At 40.2% G+C, this 27,459-nt stretch overlaps 1 protein-coding gene across 6 annotated transcripts in view; it reads left to right on the forward strand.

Moving 5' to 3' along the window:
* The window catches only part of CUX1 (cut like homeobox 1), a 284,858-nt gene that overhangs the window by 147,195 nt on the left and 110,204 nt on the right, over positions 1-27,459 (forward strand). For all 6 annotated transcript variants that reach the window (XM_074845469.1, XM_074845464.1, XM_074845465.1 and 3 more), the window contains exons 6-8: positions 274-397; positions 2,325-2,401; positions 3,215-3,281. In XM_074845469.1, coding sequence (XP_074701570.1) covers positions 274-397; positions 2,325-2,401; positions 3,215-3,281 — 268 coding nt within the window. The remainder of the gene's footprint in view (positions 1-273; positions 398-2,324; positions 2,402-3,214; positions 3,282-27,459) is intronic.

The following is a 27,459-nucleotide window of genomic DNA, read 5'->3' on the forward strand; positions in this document are numbered from 1 at the left end:
TTTTTCTTCTTTTTTTTAAAGTCATGTTAGAGGAACCTTCTTCACTCTGCTTTCCAGCAAACTCCATTGATCCTTCTCAACCTAAACACTTAAAGTTCAATTTAACATTTAGGGAGTAAAAGGTCTCCAAAGGGACTCATATCCATTGATTTTGTGTCAGAGTTGAAGAGCTAAAGTTTAAAACACACTGAGCCTACAGGGTAAAGAAAGCCTTGTGTTGTGGAACCACATGGAGCTGTGTAAACTCATTCTTCCCCTATTGTTTTTCTATAGAGGTTACAATAAAAGCACTTAAAGAGAAAATCCGAGAATATGAACAGACCCTGAAGAACCAAGCGGAGAATATAGCGCTTGAAAAAGAACAAAAGTTACAAAATGATTTCGCGGAGAAGGAGAGGTGAGTGTGCATGTGTGCATCTGTAGGCATTTTAGAGGAGGGGAGATGTAATTTTCTGTTTAATGTTCCCAGCCAGGACTCTCTTCAGCATACTGAGACAGTTCATATATTGAGCGATTCTGGCGATTTATGTGTTTGACACGGAATCATTTGATACTCAACTTTGCACAGAAAAACAATCGTGAAAGTGTGGAAGTAAAACAAGGACAGATTGTTTCTTTGCGGTAGCGTTGTATGGGGGGTGTCATGTTCAGAAGGGTGCAAACCTGCTTTTATTCTTCACTAGCTGTATTGTCCTTTGTGACGCTAATCTTTCTCCATTAGCCGACTGTAATTCAGTCTGCTGTGTCCGCTTTGTGTGTCACAGTACCATTGTACAATCTCTACAGCCCTGAGCTGTTTAAGATGAAGCTCTGTGCCCAAGAGCCTGGGTAAAAGATGCATCACCCCTGCTCCTATGCTAATGTCTAAGAGAGGGGATGTGCTCCTGAATTATCCTGAAAAGGTTTGCATATTCCTACATGTCATTTTAATTGCTTATCATTGATTTTTGAAAGCATCTTGGATCCATTTCTAATCTTTTGCAAACGAACAGGGAATGTTTGAGTCCTGTAGGTTCATGGGCAAACAAATCAGGCAGGACAAGAGCAAGGGTCTTAAGAGGAAGTTGAGAATTTATTTCTCCCACGGAGGAATAACACTGAAGCTGTGATATGTTCAACTTAATGTGGAAGCCCTTCAGTTTAGGTGAGCTTTTTAGTTGGTGGGTTGGTTGTTCAAATTCAGGTCTGAGTGAGAAGAATCTACTGGTGAATGCAAAGCTTTTTTAATTCATCAATATACGTGGTTACTTTTGGATAAGTAGCATGTAAGCAGTGGCTTTAACAAGTGCAATTTAGATATGCTTAAAAATAAAATAAAATGGCAGGTCGTGGAATGCAAATAAAAGTGTGTGTAAGAGAGGGTTTGAGTTCTCAAAGTCTATAATTTGGTATGAAGGGAACTGACGCATGTTTCTTGCTATAAATAGTTATTAACCTGGTCAGCAGTGTTGGAGAATAAATTTATGCACCTTATGGAGTGCAAGTAGGATGCTGGTAGTTTCATAAGCTATTTCACAATTCTAAAATCTGCAGAATATCTTAAAAGCAATATCGTAAAAAGCAGCAACTCCTGGGAGATGTTGGAGCAACTCCCTTTCAAAGATGAGTTTTATAACTCCTGCAGTCTAGCCTTCAGCAAAGAGTGTAGTGACTGTATGGCCAGATGATGTTAAAATGTGTATGACTGACACAAGCAAGAAAATATTGCCTGTGGACATAAGAAACATGAGCATATTAAAGGTTTGCTCATGTTATATAGAAAATATCAATGTGAGATTTGTTTTGAAATATGTGTGGTTTTTTAAAGAGTAGCTAATAATATTGCTGCATTTGGCATCCATTGCAGCTATGATGAAACAGCTGCCACATCTATTCACTATATCAGTTATGGCAACAAATTTCTTCATTATGACAGTAAAATGGAAATGTATCATTCTTCTTGTACTAACTTTGTACAACAGAGGGTGCTTGGTGACAATTTTCTTAATGTGTGTGACATTTCCAAAACAAATTATGCTCAAGAAAACCTTCCACTAAAGTTGTCATTTATATAGCAGTCAACTCTTGTATAATGTTCACAGCTTATGTTATGAGGTGGCTACACTGTTAAAATTTTAATAAGTGGGACTGCAAAGTATGAACAGTATTGCAATGTGACATGATTTATGGGTCCCATTGAAGCACCTTGTAGTCTGTGTGGTGTTGTCAGTTGTCTGATTACAGTTGAGACATTTAATCACTCTATCTTCCAAATTTGCAAAATACAAGTAAGTTGTTTAACATGATTACGAGCTCTGTTCTCACCTCTTCTCTTCCCTTTATAGAAAATTGCAGGAGACACAGATGTCAACAGCCTCGAAGCTGGAAGAAGCCGAACACAAAGTTCAAGCTTTGCAAACAGGTTTGGCATCGCTATTCTGACCTATACCAATGATCAGGCTGGAGGTGAGAGGATAGAGATCGTTAAACGTATCAGGACTGTGTGTGAACCAGCTCTTGCAAGTGCAGAGAGATCCCACAGAGCTCGAACGTGCTTTGTGAATCAGAGTTTCTTTTGGGCATCACACTTTAAGTGAACGCTTGTGTTGCAGCCAGTCTGTTGGTAAACACAGTGGACAAGGCCAAGCATGAAGCACGTACAGCATTAGAGCATCGCTGCAATTAAAGCAGGCCATGGAACTTTTCATCCATGTTGTGTTTTGCTCTGGTTTCACACATTTCTGAACTATGATAAATAGGTGTAGTGATCTGCTTTCAGTATGAACCCAGTTTCTACCAGTGTGTCTTGCCTGTTGCTATGGCTTGCTTGCCATTAATTTTCATCTCTTCATACTTACACATTCCAGATCTGGACACATTCGGTTTTGTTTACTACGAGAACACAAGAAAATTTACTCCCTGAATTACTGCAATAAATATTTCAAACAAATAAGCAGTTTAACCAGCTTAATAAGAAATTAATAATGTCTAGCTTTGTTAAGCAGAAACTGGGAATTTTTGCAATGTAAAAGAAATACTGTAAGAAATTGTGAAAAATCAAAAGCTATGTTTTTTTCTAAGTCATAGCGGTTTGCCTAGGTAGAAAGATGAAGCAAAGACTTTTTTATCAGGAGATGTACAGCTTGCTTTATGGCTGAATAAAAGACAAAGGAGTAGTCTTTTTGCTTTTCACTGCTGTTACAGTGCTGTAATGCTTCATGTTTATGCCTTTTAGCCTTGGAAAAAACCAGAACAGAACTATTTGATCTGAAAACAAAATACGATGAAGAAACTACTGCAAAGTAAGATTTCACTGTTTTCTTTCTATGTCTTCCTTCAGGGTATCACTGCTTTTTTGTTTTGCATCTGTCTGTTGGAGACGGACGAGATGGAAGAGGTTCAGGAGTCCAAATTTGTTGGAAAACACGGTCATAATTTGGCCTCCTATAGAGAGATTATTAGTTTTCATATTTTCTTCCACCCAACAAGACACTTTTCCTGGCACACACGCTGCTGCATTCCTGGTTTAATTCTCAGGTGCTACATCTACTATGTATCTCTTACGTTTTAGTTAGAAATAGGGCAATTTCAGAAATAAGGTATTTACTGTGATCTTCCAATCTCAGTGAAAATAAAATTTAGTTTAGTAAAGGATTTCTATTTCACTGTTAGGCACCCTGGTTCTTTCTGCTTTTGGGGTAGCAGTCATCACTCTGTCAAATTCACACCAAATTACAGAGAGTAGCATTTTTGGCAGATTTTTCTTCTTTTCAAGTAGAACATGAAGGTAGCCTCAAAAATATATATCCTTGTCTTCTTAATAGCTACTGTTTTCAATTATGCCCTGGTTTTATTAACAATCAGTGCAGGAAACAATAAAAGAGAGACAGACTTCTGCTGTTTTTCTTTGAACTCGTCATATTTAAGGAAAGTTAGTAATGAGAAGGAATTCTCATGATCAGCAGTATTAAGCCCAAAGAGTAATTTCTGTGTCTGGAAAAGGGATGGGAAAGAAGCAGCCATTTCACATGGGTGTTCCTGGCCTGCTGTAAGAGCAAGGTCTGGAAGACGCACGTCACATCCCTGTGCCCACTACCCGCAGAGCCCCAGCTTCACCTCCGCTTCCAAGTAGGCCGGTGATCGGTTGAACGGGGAGGAAAACCCTTGCTCCTGCCCTTAGCACCGTTCTGGTACAGGAGCAATGGTAAGGGAAGGCTGTTGGCAGTCTCCGTGTTGGGGCAAGAGAAACTGTAGCCTAGGCCGGATGGGAGGAATGGCTCGGTCTTGGTTTTTTTGTCTGTAGGTAGGTGCTTTCTGGTATGGCTCATGGCGGTCTAGATAACAGAGGTTTTTCAAAATCAGTCAAATTCACAAGTTTTAATTTCTTAGCATGTGGTTCTGCAAGCGTTGAGGATCTAATTCCCCACTGAGTACACGGGGAACTTGGATCTTAGAAAATTCAGTCCATAGTAGTTAAGAATCAGTGCTTGGAGTTGAAACACCTTTTACATGATTCAAGATAATTTTTTAGGTAAATTTTAGTTTTGCTCTGTAAGTCCAGTTTTCTCTGAGTTCCATATAAAGTATTTTTGTTCCCTCATTGATTTCATCCTTCTCTAAGAGATGCATACTAATGATGTTTCTGATGGAGCCTTAAATTACTGCAGATTGCCTTTTTTTTTTTTTCCTGCATGTAACTGATGCTGGCAGCTCTGTTGCTGTGATTTTGTGTTGCAGTCGTTTCTGTGGGAACAGTCAGAGATTAGGGCTCAGTGATAGTAGGCACTGAACCTAATAACCCCTCACCCTTTCTAATGCTTTTATTCGCAGAGTGTTTGCTTCATTTTTTAATACTAGATCCCTAAGTGCTGTAATTTATCTTACACCGAGCAAAAGACATACTCTAAAATGTTTGCATGCGTTTCTAATGTGTTTCATTCTTTCAGAGATTCATGCAAAAATATTTTCATGTGATCTTGAGTATGATTCTTACCTAATATATATAGAATTACATAAAATTTAGTAGCCTCTACAGTAACAAGAAGTTTATCGTGTTCTCTAGCAGAATGATTATGAAGGCTGGGTCTAGAATTTAGTGATCATGGAGCTGAATCCTGAAGCATACATTAAGCATGTACTTTATCTCTCAAACTAATGTACTGTGAAAACAAACTTGTAGGACCTAATAACAACAGAAATATTTTATCATTGTTTCAGATATTTATGACAGGAATAGTTCTTGCATAACAACAGTCATCTGTGGTGTTTGTAGCCCACATTTTGCAATATGGAAATCTAGAAAAACATGAAAAGGGAACTGAATGTAGACAGTGAAATTGAGTCATCTATTTTAATTTTAAAAGCTCGGGGAAATGTTGAAAAAACACCAATAAAAATGGTGAAAGACAGTTTGATTCTTTTCTAAAAAGAAACCCTCTTTTGATCTAAGTCTGAAAAGCTACTTGTATTGCCAATTTTAATGTTATGTTTTAAAAACATGTGATTTTTATCTTAGGCCAGAATTGTTAGTTTTACAGACGCTTATTTGATGCAGATGAATTGGAGTGCCTTCAGGAAAAAAAAAGATAATTGTCAATTTTTTAAAGCTAACAGTGCTTTTAAGATTTTCAGTTTTGGAATAAAGCTGTCTTTCAACTGTTAGTAACTTTGAAAATCTTTCAAACAAAGAAGAAGCAAAAGAAATACACAGTAAGAAGTCTTCAGTATCAGCATTAAGGAGTCTGGATTTTGTTCTAGCGGCCGCTTGTTGTGATCTTAAGGTTGGAAATCATTATGTCAACTTGTTTGTTTATCTTTTCAAAATGTCCCCATTCAAAGTACTACGTGCAGAGTAAGGTACAGAGGTACGGTCCGAACTTGATGCTAGTAAGGCATATTCAAAGGAAATCAGTTGCTGAAATGAAACTCTTCAGTCAAATTCACTTCTGTCATCCCAGTCTATAAAAATCCCCCGTTCCCTTTGCCAGCGAGCAGGTAACGTGTGTGCGGCGGCAGCGGCGGTGCTGCCCGTGCCCCTTCCCCTGGCCCCTGCATCCCGCAGATACCCCGCGTGCAGGGCGCTGAAGGTGTTAATAGCAAAAAGAAGTTTATTATGTGCAGTCATTGCAGTCTGTCAGCTGGAATATCAGAAGCTGAATTTGACAAGATGGCAGCAGCAAAGTTTTCCATGTGTAGGCTTGAAGTAAAATGTAATTAGCCTTTATGTGCAGAACAAGGATCCATTGATGAATACAGCTGGTCTTTGTTTTCTTCTGTCATTGAGTGTGGGAGGTAAAAGTGTTCTTCTTCATGTTTATTAATACAAGATTCCTTAGACAAATGGCAAGCACAGTTTAATATTTGTTGGAACACAGAGGGGCTTGCCAAAACAGTTGTTGTGTAAGAGGATTTCAAGGTTTTCAGATTATAATCATCTCTGGGTTAAATAAATGAATGATTACTCTGCCTTTTTCAATTAAAGAGGCACATCCTCTCTCGAGGACTGATACTGATTTTGTTTGCTGTCCCACACATTTCTATCAGCAAACCTGGATTTAACCAACACTAATGAGTTTGATCTGGAGATTCTATCGGAGCTGGAACTGAAAAGCAAACTCAGACTTGAGTTTCAGGAAAATTATAGAATATTTCGTGGTTTGTTTTTTTTTTCCTAGTACAACAGACTTTTTTTCCTCCTGCTCTGTAGAAAAAGAATCTTGTATGCATTTCCTTAGTTTTCCAGGGACAAACTGTTCTCCTTGTTAACATTGCTCTTTCACTTCTGGTTCGCTGCAGAGTCCAAGCAAGTGTTTGGGATTCCCAGCTGAGCGGTTAATGCTCCCAGCCGGAATGGTTGAATTCCAGTTTTAGATCAATTCCAGAGCCACCTCTTTGCTCCGACCCCTCCTCTCTCCCAACCTAAATGAATTCTAATTGGAAAAGGATCTTCGGTTGTAGCACATACAGTAGGCTTGTTACATTACTGTTAACATGTGGGTTGAGGCTCCCTGCCTTTGATGAAAGAAAATATCGAATTTCACTGAAATGCTACATTTTCACCAGTAAGTTAAGTAGTCTTGTGAGGATTTTAGGTACTGCCCCCCCTTCTGCAATAAAAAGCCTTCATAAACACAAAGCAAAAAATGTTCAGGTTAAGGTTGTCGGTCAAAGCAGCTCTGCTACCAGTTTTGTTATCTGTGTGATTTTCTGAAAGATGCAGTCTTTTTGTTCTTCTAAAAGTAGCATATGCATAGAGAAGGAGGTTTCACATTTACTAAAGTAGGCATCTTAACTACTTTCAGTAACTTGTAGAAAAATATTTTGCCTTCCAGTATACGAAGCAGAGAATTATTGTCCTTTCATAGATTAGACTGGTTTTATTTTTTTTTTGGCAACAGAGCTGAGGATGGCACAGGAGGGCATATTGGTGTAGCGTCATTCAAACTGTACCCTGGTGCAATATCACAAATTACCCCACCGTATAGATCCAGCTGACTTATTTTAATCCCGGGCTGCATTTTAATGAAAACTAAATCTGGAAATGAACAGAGCACGGTTGATGAAAGTGTGGTCTGTGAGTTGGCAGTCCCTGCTTTACGGTCGAGTTTTTCATTGTTCTAGGGCCTGAATTGGAAAACTTGACTCACGGGATTTCAGTATCACTATTTAATACTCCTTTTCTTGCAGTGGTCATAGACCTCGGTCAGCGAGGGTGGGGATACTGGGGTGGGCACTGTGCACGTATCCCTTACAAAGGCCATCTCTGCCCTAAAGAGCTTACAGCATGATATCATGACAACGTAAAACAAGTTAATGAAACCAATAGGTAGAAGCTCAGGAGTGGGAGGACAAAGTAATGCCTATTTTCATCCCTCTATCCTGCTTGAAAATAAATCCTCAAGTAATCTGCACAAAGTCAGAGGTGGGTGACAGATGGGGAGTGCTGGGGCCGAGGCAGGCGGTGGTGTCAGGCAGGCAGGAGGGCTGCCAGGGAGGGATGGAGGGAGGTAAACAGCTCCTCGTGTTACCTGCACGCAGGCACAAGGCACTCCAGTCCCCAGTTGTGGGGAAAGGAAAGGTTTTGTGGATTATACGCCAAAAATACAGTAACAGAAGGGGATGCCTGTGGGTTTTGGCTGTTGGGGGTGAAGGGTGCTCCTCTTCCTAGTCATTATCGAACAGACCTGTTCTTCAGGCATCAGTGTAGAATAAAGCTCTAAAGATGTGACTTTCTGCATGGAAGGAGTGTAGGATTGGGCTTGAAGACAGAGGACCAGTAGTTTTAGAGAATTCATGAAGAATTATTTCTGCCTAAAGTTCTGTGATGGAATTGGAGTTCAAGTATTCATGTGAAATCTTGTGTTACATTGGGGCAAATCTCAGTTAACTTGGAGTTCAGGGGAATAATTCCCAATATAGAGTGAGAATTGAATTTGGCCTGTGAATTATTTAATTTTTTTTAACAAATCTTTCTTGTTTAAGTGCTGGCTGGTACCAGTATATCATTTCTCAAATGTTTGTAGTCTTCCATTTTGATGGTGCTCAGGGTCAAACTGAATAAAAAATAAAAGTTGTGCTCCCTCCAGCATCACATAATTACTGTGATAGATGGTCTCAAATGCTGCTTCCCCCCATTGAGCATGAAATACTGTAGTTAGGGTGGTTGTGTTGTACATGACATGAAATAGCTTCTATTTGCTGTGCCTTTAAGGTCTTAAAGTTTCCTATTTCCTGTTCTTTTGATGAGTCATTAACTTCTAATGCTTGTCTCTGGAATTATTGCTGTATTTAAAGTGATTTCCCTAAAAACAGGAGATGGAGAACTTCATAGGACTTGTCTCTTTTAGTTTTTTTTCTTCTTAAATTTCCTAGTCATCCTGCCATCAGTTAAAACCCAGGAGTAGTGATAATGGGGGGGATGAGAAACCAGGGAAGATATTACAGAGAACTAATTTTTAAGGAAAAAAAGGAAAGAAAAATTGAATGTCTTAAATCTTACAGAAAGCTCTGTCTGCATTTTGCAATTCGAGATATTTGTTAAAAGTTTTAACTGTGCCTTATGCAAAACTCCACGGGCTGAAAGTCACTATGTACTGTTAATATTTTGCTTAAAAACCTAGAAATGAAGATGAATGAAAATACTTTGGAGATCTGCTTCTTATTTTGATCTGAAGCTCTTGTGTGAAATAGGGCTTGAAAGCCTGTGTGCACACTAGCCTTTTTTGTCGAATTTCTGGTTCAGCCTACAGTCAAACCAGAAAAGTTGTAAGATTGTATGCTATGGGGAGTGAATTACAGCATCACTGTAAAACCCTTGCCTTTGTGAAATACGGAGTGCTTGCTTTGAAATGTTGTCATTAGTCTTTACGTTTGGGTAGGGAAACTGAGGCATGAGGAGTAAGTATAATGCTCAAAGTCAGTAAGTCTGGTCTTGGCTGGAGTCTAGAAATATGCAGACATGAGAATCATAAACCACAAACCGGCAGAAAGATTTTTTTTTTTTTTTTAAATTTCTAAGGGTGCATTTCTGAGAACTCCATATAAATAGAGCATTTAGAGTTTGTAGGAGTTAGTGCTGTAGCTGGGCTCTGTTGCTCTTTTGTTAGACTTGTAATGCTTGCAATTAGTTAATGTAACTTTTTGACAGCACAGAAGTGCCCTAGGTCCTTTCAGTGTTGTTTTTTTTTTTGTTATTTGTTTTTTAACCTCAAGTGAGACTGTTCAGTTCCTTTTTCTAGTGTAGCCTAAAAGCTGGTGTTATTTAACAGCCCAAAGTAGAAAAAAATAGCCTTAGGGGTTTGCAGCATATTCTAGTCATCACCCTGTTATCTATAACCTTGGGTTGACATGAGATCCTTAGATGGAAATCTTTAAATAAATGCAAAGTACTGCATCAAAGGGTCTTAGCTAGTGTGCCAGCCATGCTGTTGGTCATCCTGACCACGGCTGCAACCACAGCTCCTTCCTGGGCTTGAAGCTGCATGGAAGAGGCTGCAGCGTCCTTGGTGCGTGGGTCTGTGAAATCACAAGGGGCAGAAGTGTCCCTGTCCAGCCTGTTCTCATTTGCTCTTGCTGGAGCCAAACCTCTTCGGGCTATTGCAAGCTGCCTCAGTCTGCTGGGCAGAGGGACCACGGCAGGAACTGGCTTTCCCTGCAGGTTCGACCAAAGGACAATCCAATTTTTTGAGCCACCTTGCCACGGTAGCTCATTTTATCTGTAACAGCTGAACTCTGTAAGGCACCTGGGAGGGCTTTGTGAGGAAGAAGAGGAGTGAGTTACAGGGAAGGAGCACCCTTCTCACAAGGGCACATCTGCCCCCAAGCATGGACAAGGTCCTTGGGCTCCCATGTCCCGGTCAGCTGAGCTTGGTTTTCACGCAGCCCTTTCATGTATGTCTACAAATTATAATAGTCTCCTTTTTTTGAATGCAAAGTAGCAAATCAACAGAGTTATTTTGGTACAGTACCAGTTCCTTGTGAGGTCTTGTCTGTGAAAGCAAGGAGGGCACGTGGTTCTGCCGTGGCTCCTTCAGCACAGCTACTGCTGGGCTGGGATCGTGGGGAAGGCAATCAGGATAAATCCTTGAATCATCAGAAACAAATGGTTCATCTGGTTTCAATCGGGACCTGCCCTGTATAGTATGCAGGGTTACCTATTTCCAATCACAAAGCCAACCTCTCCATCAGGCTCTAAGTTAAACTGGCAGTTACTGCAGTAGTCATCTCTACCTAGCCATGCATTTAATGTGTAAGCCTTCTTTACTGGCATTTACTTGAAACTCTCCTTGTGCTCTATAGATGGATTCCAGGTGCTTTTCCCACTCCCACACGACGACAGTGCAGGCAAAAAAATGAGACCTGTAGTGCATGCTGTGCTCCCTCATTTAATGGAAAGAGATGGCTGTCCTGAACGAGAATGGAAGTTCAGGAAACTGTAAGATCCCAAGCACTAAAACTCTGTATCCTGGAAAACAGTCTCTTTCTTCTGCCTTTATCTTCTTTCCCTTTGGAAAGCCGTGTGTTTGCTGTGAGACCTGGCAGACCTGCTCTCCCATGTACCACGTTGTTTCATACAGACAGCTTTCACATTCATCCAGTCCTCTCATTTATTTTTTTGTTTGCCTCTTCCAAGAACAGGAAGGTGTGTGCCATCACTCAGTGGCTGTATCTGGCACAACCTTTATGAAAGTATCCCTATGCTTTTTGCTCATTAGACAGGTTTTTCGGAGTCTCACTGAATATATACCTAAATGTGTCTGATCCTTTCTCTGACTTAAAATGTTACTATGACGCCACAGCTATAAGCCACCTTACTACAGAAACAGGGACATTATTCTCTCTGCAGTCGCTTTAAAAATAAAAAGTATCTCTGTTTTGTATTATCTGTTAGGACTGTTGACGTTGGGAACTTCGGGGTGTTCACCTTACTCAGGGAAAAGCCTATAGAATTAAGTCCTATGCCCGCATCGCTGTGCAGGTCATCCCTGCTGCCTTCACAAGGGCTTTAAAACTTCTGGCAATTATTTCTCCTGCCCACCCCCATGTAAATCTTTGATTTCCTTTTTAACCCTTATCCTCAACGCCTATGGCAGAAGCAGAGCTGGGAGGGAAGTGTCTGTGTTGGCAATGTGTGCAGGAGTCACCCTCAGCACTTGCACCTCTGCATTTGCCCTGTAGCCTGGTTGCAGGAGAAAAAGGGATTCTGGTCTGCAGACTTTCAGCAGTTTTGGCAACGATACAGCCATGAAACAGTGGCCCAGAAACGGTGGCATTTCCAGTAAATCAAAGACTTCTCTGAAAAGCAGTTGCAGCTTGGAGCAGGTCAGTGTGCGGGTTGGCTGTGCTGTGTGTGGATGTCAGAGGAGCATGTCCTGTCTGGTTCAGCCCCTTCTGATCATCCTGGAGACATCATTTAATGGGACCTAAGAAATACCGTCTCATTTACATATCCTCTGATCTCAATTAAAAGACAATAACATCATGTGGGGTTACAGTTTAGTGTCACAGAAAATATCTGTTATGATGAAATTGAGTCTCATTATCTTGATGAATTTTTTAAAAACTATGTTTCAATGAGTAAGTTTTTTAAAATAATATCTTTGAATAAGAAACTGAGAATCCCAAACATAAGGAGCTAGGAACCAGGATTGAGCACTAATTCAGGGATTTGGAAGAGAAAGATATTGGCCAGCTCATGGAGCAGAAGGGATAAGGCAGGATGGTGCAGACATTAAAACCAAGAAAAACAATAGACAACATGCAGGTCCATTAATAACTTCATTAGCATTCATGTAAAGCATTAAATAAACAAATGCATTTACAATCCTGTAAGCCTCATATTATTAACCCTTAACATTTATCTAGTGTGTTTCTGCAGGAGCAGATCATAGCAAAGGCTATGTTAACATGTTGAGAAACTGAGTCATAGAGATTGGTCAAGGACACGGCGGACAATCAGTAATACAGAAAGGATCAAACCTGAGAAATGAAATCACTGGATAGAAGAAAGGACTACTTCTGCCCTTATTTTGCTTAGATACAGGTTCCTGATGCACAGAATAAACCCTAGCTCATTGAATCTTTCTTGCAATTTTTAACAAATTATTTTAACAAATTGTTAGTAACAAATTAAATTTGACTGAAGTACTGCCTTAGGGTTACTAATCTTCTGTAGAAGTTTTTCGGGGGGTTGTAATAGTTGATCTTTGGTTACTTGTGATCACCAACTGTACAACCTGTCTTCATTCCGTCCCTCAAACTAATGAACTTTCAACTGAATAGTGTGGTTCCCCCACCCCCACCCCCCGTACAGTTTTTATATTTGTGAGGGGGTTTAGGCTAGTCTGGACTTGATTTGTTTTGTGCTGGCTATCAGGCATAAATCTCTTCAGTTGCGACTGCACCTGCTAGATTAAACCTGCCCTCGTACACCTCCCTTTGGATGAACTCATGGGTTGAACCGCTCGTAACCTGGATTGCTGGGTTGAAGTCAGTCTGGTTTCCAACTATACTTACAAGCGTATATATTCATATATATATGTATGAAAAAAATATAGAGGGAGTGCCACGGCAACGTTTGTCCAGTGGCTTCCATTATCTTCCTTTTTCTTCCTTTGATTCAAAATTCAGCGCTGAAAAAAGTGAATCTTTCTATTACGGTTGGTGCTAAGCAGAGTTGCAGGGGAGGGTTGTGAAACAGGTAACTTTCTTTGCATGGTTTCCTCGAGAAATTGTATTTACTGATGTTTCATTTCCTGTATTTCCCCGTTTATGGTATGTGGATTATTAACCTGCCTGAATACAGTGGTTATATCAGACAGATAACCTGAGGGGCACATATGGCTTTCATAAAAATATAACACCCATTTCCATCATTGTGAGCCGTGTCATCTACCAGTTGGGTTGCCATAAATTGCTGTGAAATGCACACAGCCTTAACCAGTAGTGAGGAGCACATAACTTAACCATGGAGTAACTAACCATCTTAATAAATCTAAATTCGCTCTTTGCTGGAGACACTTCAGGGAAAGTGGGAACAATTTCTACAGCCTGTTATCCCATGTGGTCCCAGTAATGTAAAGGGTAAGTAGAGTTGTTCTGTGGAGAGATTCCTATACCCTGCTCTGTGTTTCCCCCTCTATGTTTGGGAATCTCTTTCTTGTGTAAAACAAATAAAAAGCTCTGCCAAGCAGCTGGTTTTGCAGCCAGAGTGCCCAGCATCCTTGTTCAGGGCCGTCATTAAAAGATTTCATGAAACAGCCTTAAAAATGAAAAGTTTCCTTTCTGAGAGAGAGAGAGATAATTGAACTCATTGATTTGTTTCACGGTTTGTTTGCCCTTTCATTCCCTTCCTGAGGTGCTGTTTGTTGAGGAATGTCTCCAATTGCCAGAAAGACAGTGGGGTGTCTAATATTTCCCCGCCAGCTTTCCTTTCAGCCAGAGCAGAGTACTGTGGCAAGCCTACGATATGAATTTTTAATGCAGAACTTTATAACATAGCCCTTGCAGCACGGCTGCACTACTCTCTTGAGCTTTCAGATTTAATGCTCTGATGAACAGAGCACAGACTTGGGGCATTCGACAGCAGTCAGAATTAACCCCTACATTACCGAGTGTGTAGCAGTTAATTTCCCTGTAGATTAATACAGACATGGGAGGGAAAATTCCAGATATTCCTGCGTCGGAAAAGGATCAGAATAATTCGGAATTTGACTCTCAGAATTATCTCTAATTTATTTTTCATCTTTTGCTAATAATGGGAATTTTTAAGGCTATTTACTTTCCCTGGTTTCAACAATGATGCAGTCATTCTGTATTGGATAAAATGATGCTGTCTTGTCCACGGTCTGATCTCTGATAATGACCCATGCTGGTAGGCTAGCTGTCCAAAAAGGGGAAAAAATTAAATTAGCTCTGTAATGCATCACTATAGATTAGTTTGCTATAGGAATGTTCTTCCAAATCGTATCGTTTAGTTGGTTATGCCATGAATCATGGCAGTTTATCGGAGATTTTGCCCTGTTTGGAATATGATCTTAACTAGGTGTGGATGTTCTTATTAGTCCGTCATCTTATTTACCTTCCAAGAAGTGTAGAGCCCAGCAGTGTAGATAAGTAGTCCAAATTATTACTCTTTGGGGCATTAGCACATTTGTCAGTGTTGAATTTCATCTGTCGTAAAGCTGCCTATTCACCTGGCTTGTTTCAGTGTCTGGACTTTTTACTCTTCTGCACTCTTTTATAATAATTCTGCTTTACTGCACTTAGTGCCACTGTGCCGTTCATTGACTTTTCTAAATCATTCCTTTACTTATTAAACAATACCAGTCCTAATGTATTATCTGGAGGAATATTGCTCTCAAAGTCCTTTAAAGTCTGTCTGTGTAGTGTTTGGGTTTTTCATAGCTTTTTTTTTTTTTTTTTTTTTTTTTTTTTGTAATACAGCATGTCACAGCCAGGACTGGCCTTGTCGGGGATCTTGGCAGTGTTTTGTCAAGGGAAAAATGCAGGTTTAAGTTTGATAATGAAGAGAGTGTCTGATGTATTTAAATTGTGATAGGGCTGGTGTAAGCCAGAGAGAATTAGACAGGACACAGAGCCTGCAGAGGTGTTAATGGCATTCTGGAGAAAGACTTAGCAAGGAGTTTGTACTCTGGTGATGTTAAACCATTTGCTTTAAGCCCCTGTGAATGAGACATGCAAGTTGTTCTTAACTGGTACCACCGAAATACATTTACACTTTTTAAATCATAAATCAGTATCTCTGCTTTGGTGAGACATTTACACATTTGTTTCAGATGAGGTCTTTTAAGCAGCTTGTCTTATTGATTATAGACCCAAGATTGTCTTTACTTTCTCCACTGTTATTACTGACTCATGAGATTAAGGTTTTCAAGGCTTGTTACTAAATGCAGAGAGGTCCCCTCATTTCATTTGGTAGTTCTAGGCATCTATTAACTTTACTTCTATAAAAAAGCACTATTTTGATAGAAGATTTAGTTTAAGACTCTGTCTTACAGAAAGGACTCTCCTGTTTTCATGTACTGTACTGGTAATTAGCACTACAGCTTATTTTTGTGGTGTCAAGCATGCTACCTAAAACAAGGCTGATGACTCAGTTTTGCCATATGTAAAAAGGGCACACGGGGTAAGGCAAGACTTTATTAATGTGGATAGTCTTTCAGTCCTTGGATAGAAAAGTGGAAGTGCTGTTCTGATGCATTGTAGCCTGTAAAAATAAATGTACATAAATAGAAGCACATAAAATGCATTTGCTGACCATTCATTTGAACAGTGCCATCCATTAGGTCATTCTGTGATGAATGGAAATATTCTTCTTTCCTGGAGACCACACCAAAGGGGAAAAGATGCATACGGCATCTGTCATAGTAATAACGCTGTATTACCACTGACTGCCCCACAGCATGGGCATTATAACTCACTGGAATGGGCAACTTTAATCATTAGAGCATTTTTCATTGTTTTACCTGTGTGGTGCTTTAATGTGTGAGTCTTCTGCTTTTACTGAGCCAAAGTGGAAATATTTGTTTAATGAGTTGTAGCAGATTTTTATATGCATAGTGGTAGAGATGAGGAGCATGACTCATAGGAAGTAAAAAGATCAACAAATTCAGTGCATTTAACTGTTTCAAGTTCCTCGCCGCTGTCCTTCCCATTTGGGGGAAGGGAGTGAAGACTGCAGAGGAGCAAGAGGCACTCTCCCAACCTGAATTCCAGAGATGCCTCTGCCTGATGCTCCCTGTCTTGACCCAAGTCTTAGTGATGCACAAGCAGGGGGTCTTCTAGAGTGTCTTGACTTAGGTGCTGTCAGTGATACTCACCTTCTGTGGCTTTGAAGTTTGCCTGCATGGCCAGAATGATCTGTTCCTGTTACTGACCCAAGATAAAATGTTTTGGGGTTTTGGGTTTTTTTTTTTTTTTGATTGCATGTGATCAGAAGAAAGTAGCTGCTGTAGAAAGTTACGCTTTTTAGTTACAGATTTTGATACTGAGATATGCAGGAACTGAATCAGGAGGCTGTATCTGGACTTGCTTAAACTCGGGGCTCAAAGCCAGAATTAATATAAATTCTACTTTTAGAAATGCAAGTAAATGACTGGAGAGGCTTATATTTCTAGGTCAGAAGTTGTAATAATTAAATTGCAACAGAGTGCATGATATTGGTGTCTTTGAAGATCATGGTAAGAAAGTATTCCTCAGTAACATACAGTAGCACTTTTAATGACTTCACAGTCCTGGGTTGGTTTAGATTTGTGGAGCCAATAGGGAAATGTGCATTAGCATTGCAACTTGCCATCTGAGGGTGACAACAAACAACTCCTGCTATTTGAATGCTAACAACTGACAAGTCATTTGCTGTAGCCATTTGCCAGTTTAATGGCTTAAGCAGCTTAGTTTTAATTAAACAGCAGCTTCTGTGTATGGTATCAGAGAAAATAATGTTCTACTTAAAGCTGAGTTGTTTAGTGTTGTACCTAACTTGCTGAAGGTACTAACAACTTCTCTGTTTCAGCATTCAGCTGGTGCATTGTCTGCCATTTCTTATGCAAAATCTGTTTGCAGTAAAGCCCCTTCCAGGGTATGGATGAGCCTTAATCTATTAGTTAAGTGCAAACTAAGCATTGCCTTGGTGGCAGCAGTTGTTCCTTGGACAGGAGGAGCTCCCTCTGTGGACTGCAGTTCCAGATGTGTTTCATCACAGAAACGGGCAGGCTGGGAGATCCTTCACCCCTTTACCAAAGGGCTCGAAGAGTAGAGGGCTGGGAGCTTAATGATAAAGAGGTGAAATTCGTGCCTTCTGTCAGAATGTGCACCTAACACAGAGACAAAGTGACTGATAATCTGTTGTAGAAAGAGGGGGGGTTTTTGTGGTCAGTCTGAAATTAATTTTGTAGAGAGTAGGAAGAACAGACATGTCCTTTGCATGTCATTCCCTAGTACCTGGAAGCTAGAAACCCATTTCTGTTGGATAGTTGTGCTGGAGGCAATAATCTCTTCATCTTCAGGAGTAATTTTACTAGTCCCAGAATGAGAGTTTGGTGGGGAAAGATGGAGGAAGGTGGTATTGCTACTTGCACACACAGTTCCTTTTCTTAATCATGCTGCTTTTCAACTGTTATCTTTTTTATTTTTATTTTTTGTTTTACAAGGAGTATGTGGTGTGGAATCACTGTATTCTTTGGCTGATGTTCCTTTCTTTCTCAAAGAGAATGGTGTAACGTGAACTTCTGCACAGCAGATGAAGATTTAACACTTAGACTACTTAAGATTAGACCTGTAACATCATGTGTAGACAACTGATTATAATGGCCTGGATTTCAGACTTCTTCCTTTTGATTTGTGGTATCTGAAAATGTCAGGCACAGCACTCCTTTCCCTGCTACCTGATCCCTCTGTGTGCCAAGAGCCGTGAGCTCCAAATAATTCAAAATACTCTGCAGGAATTTTTTCCATCTTCTTCCTTTTCACTTCCCATCCCTTCCTCTTCAGTCCTCACATACTACGAAAGCCTTTGAATCAGTGTGGCAGTTTATTCAAAACCTGTAATTCTGCTGTTACACCCATGTTAACAAAAATGAAGAGGCAACCAGAGGGTTTTTGAGGTGAAGAAGGTAATAAAAACTCAGAATGCACAAGGTTTAGTTCAAGTTGTGCTTATTGGGGCAGGTATTTCACATCTTGAACTAGAACCTCTTGAGACTGACACAGCCTAGCATTGTCTGATTTATTTAATCACATTTACATGAAATGAGATATGTTCATCAACAGAGAACATCATGAGCAAATTGAATGAAAGCATTACTCAACAGAATTTCTGGCTTTGATAATAGAAAAAATACTGCAAGTTTTAGCTAGCAGAGCTGCTGGTTTTAGCTCAGTAGCAGATCATACACGAAGGAAGTGAGGGCCAGAAGGCTGCTGCTATCCGTGATTTCTCCTTCATTCCCTGCGTGATAAATCGGTGTCCGGTGCCCCTGCCACCGAGCCTTAAGGACATTGTTCATTAGCCCGTAGCAGTGGGAAGTGCCCACCCGGCGGCAGGAAGGAGTGACCCGCACTGCTGTTTGTTTAGGAAGATAAGTGATGGTCTCCATGTGGGCATGTTTGGAGAAGGAAATGTTTCCATGTTCTCGCTCACTCCAGACTCGGGCTGGACGCCGAGCTGTCCTGCCGGCAGGGCCCACCCTGTTGCACTCTGGTCTTCACCACATCGTGCACAGATTGAGGCAGAAAATTCCTTTTTTTTTTTAAGAAGCAAATTGAACCTGTAACTGGTGGCTACTCAGTTATGTGTACATAAGCTTCTTTTAGCTGAATAAAATAACCGGTAAATTAGTATTTGTTTACAAGACATGGGTGAATGGATTGATTTATATGCTCCTATTTCATTAATTATTTGGGGGAAATGCTGATAACTTATTAAAAGTAGAACTGTAGTCACAGCAAGGCTGTAGGATTTAAAGTCGTATTTTTGAATATTGCTGGCAAAAAATATGCATACAAAGTGGCACATAGTAAATAATCAGCAGAATTTTGTCAGTTATTCCAGTTTGTAGTCACTTAAATTTATCAGCAGTCTTTTCTTGGCTTTACGTGTGGATGACTGTCTTAAAATACGTTGTGATTTTTTTGTGCAGATAGAAAAAATTCACCGATCATGTCTCATTCTTTTAAGAATTGGAAAGATACAACATTGTTGTTCTAATCATGCAGGTATCTGGAGCTCCTAAATTGTGCATTATTGGTCTTTCATCGTCTTGGCAAATCAAGGAGATGTTCTTGTTGCCAGTCACAAAGGCAGGGACTTTCTCAATGTCGAGTGCTTCAGTCTATGTTATAAAACAGTTTATCCTTTTTTTCCCAGAGCCATCTACTTTTAAGGGCTTTGTTTTGTACACTGTTGCGAATACATTTGCTGCATGCATTAGTCATTTACAGTACTTAGATCCTGTAACTATTGAATTGTTAACATTTGGAGCCAGCTATAATTATCTTTTATTATTATTATTTTTAATGGGCATAGTGCTTGCTTTCCTCTCTAGCTTTCCTAAACATTTGAGGGATCTTTAAGGTATCTGTTACACTGAAGCAGCGGTCTTTGATTTCTGTTTATACTGTTTGTTTTCTTTCTAAAATACGGTGATTGCTAAGAATTTTTTGTCGACATGAAGTTTTTGTTTTTCTTGAATGTCTACCTTAAAGGCATGGCCCTGCAGAATCACCACCTTCCACGACTTCTTTGCATCCAGTGTCTCGGAGAGCTGCTGTGGCTGGACACACACACTGTGTGAAGCAGCTCCGTAAACCTGATGCAAATACCAGTTGATACAGTTACTTGTTGGTTTTGATACCGAAAAAAATAGAAAAAATGGTAGTTACCATTGTTAATCACGAGCTGTTCTACTGAACATTCTTTGTGTTCCAGTTAGGAACAGAGGGGTTTCGTTCACTTTTAAATAAAAGTGTGGAAGGCCTATAAAGCAGCTCTGAGTTTAACTGTTGATTTTTGTGATGCCTTATTTTAATTTTTCCGTATCTGAAACCATGAAAGCCAGAGGTGCTTGATTTCAGCATTAATTACACTTTTTTCCTAGTGTTTATTGTTTGGTGGGGAAGCTGGAGGGGAGGAAAGACGATTACGTTGACGACAGTGTTGTTCACTTCTAGGGGACTATCCATGGACAGACATTTCTTTGAGCTTCTAATTAAGATACTGTGGATCTCAGAAACGGTGGAAGGCTCTTAGCTATGCATAGTGTGGCCAGTCAGGCTGCAGTAGTATTAAGTGAGCTCTGTGTTGATGGTCTAGATCAGTGATTTTCTGCGTGTTCTGCAAATTCCTGTAATTCCACTGGTTATTGCTAAGAGATCACAGAAATAACTGTGAAAGGCAACCAGTCATAAACTGTAAATGTGCTATACTAATGTTTCATGCTTTGATGGAAAACTCCAGGTAGTCTAAAAGTTAGAAAGGTTAGAAAGCACTGTTGTAGATCCCCTGGTGTATAAGTTTTAGCTGGGACTTGATCCTTTTAACCCTGTTGGATAACTATCCACAGGACAGCAATGACTTTCTTGTCTTTTCCCTCTTCACTGCCTTCATACTGCATAGTTGTTGTTGTAGTTTTAAATATACAATATCTTGATGTTAAGTATGTCAGACCAGCTTAACTCATCACAAAACCATTTCAGTACAGGGCTTGTAACTGATAATGGGTGTACTTTTGCCCTCTTCACTGAAAGACAGTGGCCACTAAATATAGCAGAGCGAGCTATTTTTGATTATGTAACATCTCTATCTGTCTGTACTCTGATTAAATAATCTATTTTCTTGGCAAAGGAGTACAAGTTAATTTTCTATTATTGATCAAAAACATATTTTAGCTGTGATACAGATGACTTATTTGTCTTGCTGCCTGTTGGATTGATTTTTGTCACCGCCTCGTCGTCGGTGATGCTGTGGCGCCGTGTTCGCGCAGAGCGGAGCCAGGCAGTTAGCTGGCAGCGGTGAGACGTGCCGGGCACCAGCCGGTCCTCACCCAGGTCAGGATTTAACAGTCTTTCTGTGTCATGTATGGTAGACAAGCTTTTTTGTTACTGTTTTTCGGTGAATATGTTGTCTGGTATCTGTATTAACTAAACTTTTTTTATTTAACATTTCCATCACCACCACTTTTTTCCTAGTTAATTCCTGTTCCCTTGTATCTTCTACTGCATAACGCTGGTATTGTAGTAAGGTTAGCTGTACCAAATATCCTAAAATAAGCTACATGGCCAGGGCCCATGGAAGACTTCATTATTGACCATTTCAAATTTAAGAAAAAAAGTCCCTGGATTAAATTTGTGAGCTTTACAATGTATTTGTGCATCCTGCCCATATAAACCCTGCCCTCCCGCACCTTTTTTTTGTGTGTGTGACACCAGGGTGGTCCCATTTCTGATAAAATGTCAAATAAACTTCTGTTGTACGCTTCAGCCCATGGCTTGGGAAAATGATGCAGCTACAGCAACCTGCAAGTGAAGGCAAGGCGGTGGGGGAAGGAGGCAGAGCTGTGTGCAGCTCGAGGGGCCAGCAAGTCTGGCCCCATCCTCTCTGTTTGTATAACACTTCAGAAGCAAAGTAAGGTTCCCTGAATTACTGATTTACTACTTAATGCCATAAAAGGAGCTAAGCCTAGAGAAAATATCAGAAGACTAGATACGCTTTATTTGGAAAGTTTAAAACTTTTACACATACAGTGCAGGAACTGATGACACAAACTGTCCACTTAGGGTAAAAGAAGGGGAAATTCCCCTGCTCTGTGGCTGTGTACAAGGTCATGCTCCTGATAAGTACCCAACTGAACCCAACAAACTGAGAACAGAGAAGCTGCATCTTTGGAATCAGTGTGTCTTCCCAGGGTGTCCCATCAAGCAAAGAGCCTGGTGTGTAGGTCCACACCCAGCTTATGGATCAGCCCAGCTCACCACGTCTTGCAGGTGAGACCACAGAGCTGGGCAGAGGATGACACACCTGGAGAAATGTGGGTGCTGCAGCAGGAGGGAGAGAGGAGTGAGGTGGAGATGGAAGATGTGACACTTGGTACGGTTATAGGCTTACCATTCCACATCCCGTGGCCAGGGAACAACCGGAGAAGACTGACTGGCCATTGAAGGTCTAAACAGTGTGAACTTGCTCACTAAGCAAATGCTGGGTTTGTGGCTCTAAGACCCATTGGTTAGTAAAGTTAGAACTGCATTAAAAAACAGGCAAATCCAAAAGGTAGATCAACATTGTCTTACTTCCTTTCTCTGCTACAGCTGTTTGTTACACTTAGGAAGGATGGTTTTCATCAACTGAAGAGACTCTGACATCAGCATATCTTTTGAATATAGTAGAAATGTTGAGGAATTGTCATTAGCAACAGAAAACTATTCTTTTCAGTTCAAACTCCCCTTCTGTAGAAATACTAAACCTGTTATATTAACTGTTGAAACAGAATAATCAAATAGTTCCATACCACAGCCTACAATATTAGTCGAGCCTGAAGCTGTTTTACTTCAGCAGTATTTTAAAGGCTAAACAACTGTTGAAAGGGAAATAGAGAATTTGAAAAGTCCTTCTGCAAATAAAATTGTAAAAGGTCAAATTAGAAAATGCTGCACTGTTGTCATCCAAGGGCTTGCAGTAGTGCCTAGTGTTGTTGGGTTTTACCACAAAAGATTATTTAAAGTAATTTCACTGTCTAATATATGTCTAGTTTAGATTCTGTGTAGACAGGCAATCTGTCAATCATATTAGTGAGCATCTCTCATAATCCGATACAACTGGAGGCTTAAGTTAGAAAAGAATTGAGCAGCTTTATGTATTCAGTAAAGATGTAAAAATAAAATATGCCAGATACTCTGCTGGTACAGGCAACTCAAGTGAAGCTGCGCTGATTCACACCAGCACAGCATCTAATTGGTGCCAACCACCATTCAGCTCCTCGACCGGGTAAAACTCCTGAGGGCAACTGGGGCTGAGTCTGCTTTTTAGGGTGCCCCACTGAAGTGAGAGCAAATCGAGAGGAGGGAAGGGAAAGAGAGGAAGGCAACTCTTTCATCTGAAGATCAGGAGGTTGTTCTGTGTCTCAGGCATCGGTCTCCATTAAGTAACAATGAACCAGTGCTTGTTGCACAGATTTAGACAATACCCACTTTTCTCCTTCCTCCAATTTGTTTTCTCTATTCTGTGGCCTCCTCTTCCCTCTTTTGTTTCTTTCTGCCTGATTTTTGCAGCTTTGCCACTCAGGTCAGCAAGATTCATGCTATTGATAGTTATAAACTGAAACTGCAAAATGATTACGTGATTGCAATTTGACAGAAGTAGTGTTTCCTTTCAGAGCAAAGCTGGAACAAATTGGGAAGAGAGAAAACCATATTGGTAATTGGATACATTATTATAAAGATAGCAATCATTCTGGTTGTTAATCTTCAGCATAGCTCATGGGAAAGGTAAAACCTATTCAAAATGTACAGTAAACGCATCTCCCATCATGCTTTATGCTATTTTCAGTCCATTTATTGGATAGAAGGACATCAGTTGCCTTTATCAGAGACCGTGTAATGTTGTTTTCTTCGATAGCCGGAAGGAAATACTTGCTTGAGTAGCTAGCAGAGAATAGGCACATCACCTATATTCACTTCTAAAGCCAAAAGCATCTAAAACATTCCCCAAATACATCTCCCACTTGAATGCTGTGTGGCTGCAGAGTCAACATTAGCTTTTCTTTTGCACAATGTGCACGTCCTTTACATAGATAAAGGCAAAAGGTAAAAATAAGTTACATTTTTATCCAGATTCTATCCCTAAATGATGCCTTTTTGTTGTCCATCATAAAGCACTGACCAGATGCTGCAGGTGCATTTGACAGTGTAGGAAAGCAGGATATTACCATATTTTGGTGCTTGTTAGTAAATGTGGTTGGAGGGATATGTAAGCAGCTTGTTGTCTTACACTCTGTAGTACCAGTTACCAAAGTCAGACTGGATAGAGGGGATGGACATTTTAGAGAACTTGAGCTTTTCAGCTACGATTGAGACACATATGGCATTCTCTTCCTTAGTCTGTTATGTTTTTACCCTAATACATGTTCAGGCCACTGGAAAATTACTGTTCTCCACAAGGTAGCTGATGGTCTGTCATTGCTGTGGTGGTAAACAGTAATTTCCCCTTGATATATGCCTGTGGAGTGACACCTGTACATAAAATTGCTTACTGTACTGTTCTATTTTCAAACTGACTTAAATCTGTTTCATTGAATATAGACTGAGGTAAGTTAAAGAAAAGCATTTTACAGGTTCTTACAGTGATGGACAAAGATAAATAAGTAAGCAGAGAAACTAATAGATACCTAGATTTTCCAAATTACTAAGCTCCTCAGCTCTTTCTGTAGTTAAGGAGAAGAAGAGATGCTGAGTGTCTCTGGAAAGAAACTCCTAAAGATGAATCTGGAATATATATGTTGCTATAGTAAAAATTGTGAACAGCGTACAATTTTTGAGGTTATTTTTGTTTTAAAGAAAACAAATATACACAAATATGTTATTTTACCATTGATGTAGAACAAGGGAAGATTGTTCATTTTGGGACTGCAGCTACTCAAAACATAAAGTAATTTTTCAGGTGTGATGGTGATTCTAAAAAAAACCAACAGCAAACCAACAAAAAAAACCCCTGACCTTGCCAACATACGTACTGATTTTACACATTGTAACTCCAGTGACATTATTGAGTAAGTTTGTGTGTATTTTTAGAGGATCTTTAATCAAAGCACAGACAATTCTTCCTGCTGATTCTTCACAGTTTAAAATATGCCATTCTGATAGAAAAGAATGACACCTAAGATGCCTTCAATTAAGGTATCTAATTTTGAATAAATGATCTATTTTAACTCCATCAGTAAAAATCAGTAAATTGTTGCAGGTGGTATACTTCCAAAATGCCAAACTATCTATTATTATTATTTGGAGAAACAATTACACAACAGCTTATGCGAGTTGCAGAGCAGCAGAGTTAATCAGTTAAGACTTGGTCTTTAAGGAAGTTCTTATTTTATACTTTGTTATACTTTTTTTTCAAGTGAAATAAGAAATGAGAAGTTCTGCAGTGGGAGCAGAGCAGCCTATTTGTGCACACGTGGCCAGCAGTAGCGGTGCACGAGCGCAGCCTTTAGCCTGACTTCCTAAGGAAATGAAGCTTCCCTGAGTCTGGGGTCTGTTTTACTGCCAGCCTGCTTGGTGATCAGTTTGTAGTTCGTCAGTTCCCGTCCTAAATTAACTTGGAAGCCCATGATTGACTTCAACAGAAATTAACAACGTTAGAAATCCGTGGCACAGGGAGCTCTGGTAAATCCTGTAGGAACCAGGAGTGGATAGAAAGACAGACAAATAATCCATTGGAGTGCAGAGCTGCAGATTGAGAGAGCAGCAGTAGCCTCTCCACTTGCCGGTTCATCAGCTGTGTACGTGTTGCTGGAAAACATCCACAATCTCTGTTTCCATTTGTGGGCTGGGAGGTGGGGAGATGACATTTAGGGGATAAGGAAGTGACCTAGAAATATTGCAGGAGGAAGTAGCAATGGGGGGCGGCTACAAAGCACAGATGGGACAGCTGATACTATTACAATAGGTACTGTCTAAACAACTTCATAGGAACAATCGATAGGAAACAGTGCTTTATTTGTATTTGGGCTTACGGGAGAATGTTATTTTATCTGCTGACTCACCTCCATGTAGAGCATCACAGGAAACAGCGTGCAAGCTTTCAGGGTATCAGGTAAAAACTCTGGTCCTACCAAATCAGGTTTTGTAATAGTGCTGACTTGTTGCTTTATAGTAAGGATTTTGCTCACTGTGGGAATCCTGTAGGCTCCAAATCATGAAAATGGGTAAGAATATGCCTGACTCCACCACTTCAGAGGCTGTTGCTTGTTTTCTTCCATCAGGCAAAGCACCTTTTTGGAGCAAGCTGGTATTGACCAAGTCTATTAAATTTTGCACAAATGACAGCTGCTCTGTTGAGTTGTGTAACAAGTTAACTGACATCTAAAGTTCTGTAAGTAGGCTGCAGAAATGGTCAGCTCCTGGCAACAGGAATAAACACCCAGACAGAAGGGCATGGACCCAGAGCTTTAAAGTTCCCACCTGCTCTGCAGGGACATGTTCTCAAAGTCAAGGAAGTTCATGGCAGGTGAGAAAGTGTTAGGGTTGACAAGTTTGGGAGTAAATTGAACTAAGCTACCATTAATAAAACAATCACTTCCCAAAATGACTTGCAAAGAATGCCTTAGATTAGGGTTTCTCACAGTGTGGACCACAAACCCACTAGTGGAATAGTGAACAGAGGCGGCTCCTCTGCATTGTCTGAGACAATGTGTGAGACGCATGTTCTGCCTGCTTATGTCAGGATCAGAAGGAAATGAGGGGATGGAAAACCTAGGAAACAGTGAGAAACTTGCTTTGTGTAGGAAGAGAGCAGCTTTCTATTAGAAAGACCTCTGACACGTATGTTTGGATCCTTGGGAAACAATTTCATCATCAGAGTGTACCGAAAAGAACCAAAATGAGTACAATTACAGGGAACATAAGGTTTAATAATGATGCTGGCTTAATGTGATTAATAAGACTGCTGATTTCCCACGTCTTATCAGCCGACTATAACACTGGTTTGTGTATTTGTTATCTCCATTATGCATTGTAGTATGGGTAGATAAATAGAAATACCATGGAGGCAACAGGAAACAAAACAAAAATAATCAAACATGTTTATCACTAGAGCATTAAAATGGCTGCTGTGGCAGACACCAGATGAATTATGCAATACATAACTTAATTCTCTGGGCCACAGATGTTTCATTTTTCCTGCAAGAAGATGATTGAACCTTGAATGACAGTTTCAGGCAGTCTTTGATTGCTCTGTGGGTCACATGCTTGATATGACCTGCATTTGAGTTGCTTTCTACATGCTGTTGCTTTATAAAACATGTAAAATTGACATCATGTTGGCTGCTCAAGGCCAAGTCAGGAGTAATTCCGTGCTTTTGATACGCTTTGTGTGCAAGTGAGGGAGAGGGAAGGGTGTCTGTGTTTAAATTCTGGTACGTTATTGAATCAACTGAAGTCAGGAGAGGGGAATTGCAGCAAGCTCTTTCAATTTGTAACATGAGGCACTAGGAAATAGAGAGTTTGCTGCATCTGTGTCATCTTGCATTGTTAGAAAATCCTCAGAGCCGTAATATTGGATCAGGCAGTGACTCCTGCTACCCAGGGCATAGCACAGTGCAGATTGGCAATGGCCAGGAAGGCAGCTGGAAATATTTGTTTATCTAAATCAGCTCCTTTGAGTATGAATATTCAACATAACCTGAACCTGAAGACTGTGTTCCTCACCCCGAGGACTTGATCCTGCAAATCTGGTGGGTTTGTATTCATACTGGT

This window comes from Strix aluco, chromosome 19 (genome assembly GCF_031877795.1).
Source record: "Strix aluco isolate bStrAlu1 chromosome 19, bStrAlu1.hap1, whole genome shotgun sequence".
NCBI lineage: Eukaryota > Metazoa > Chordata > Aves > Strigiformes > Strigidae > Strix > Strix aluco.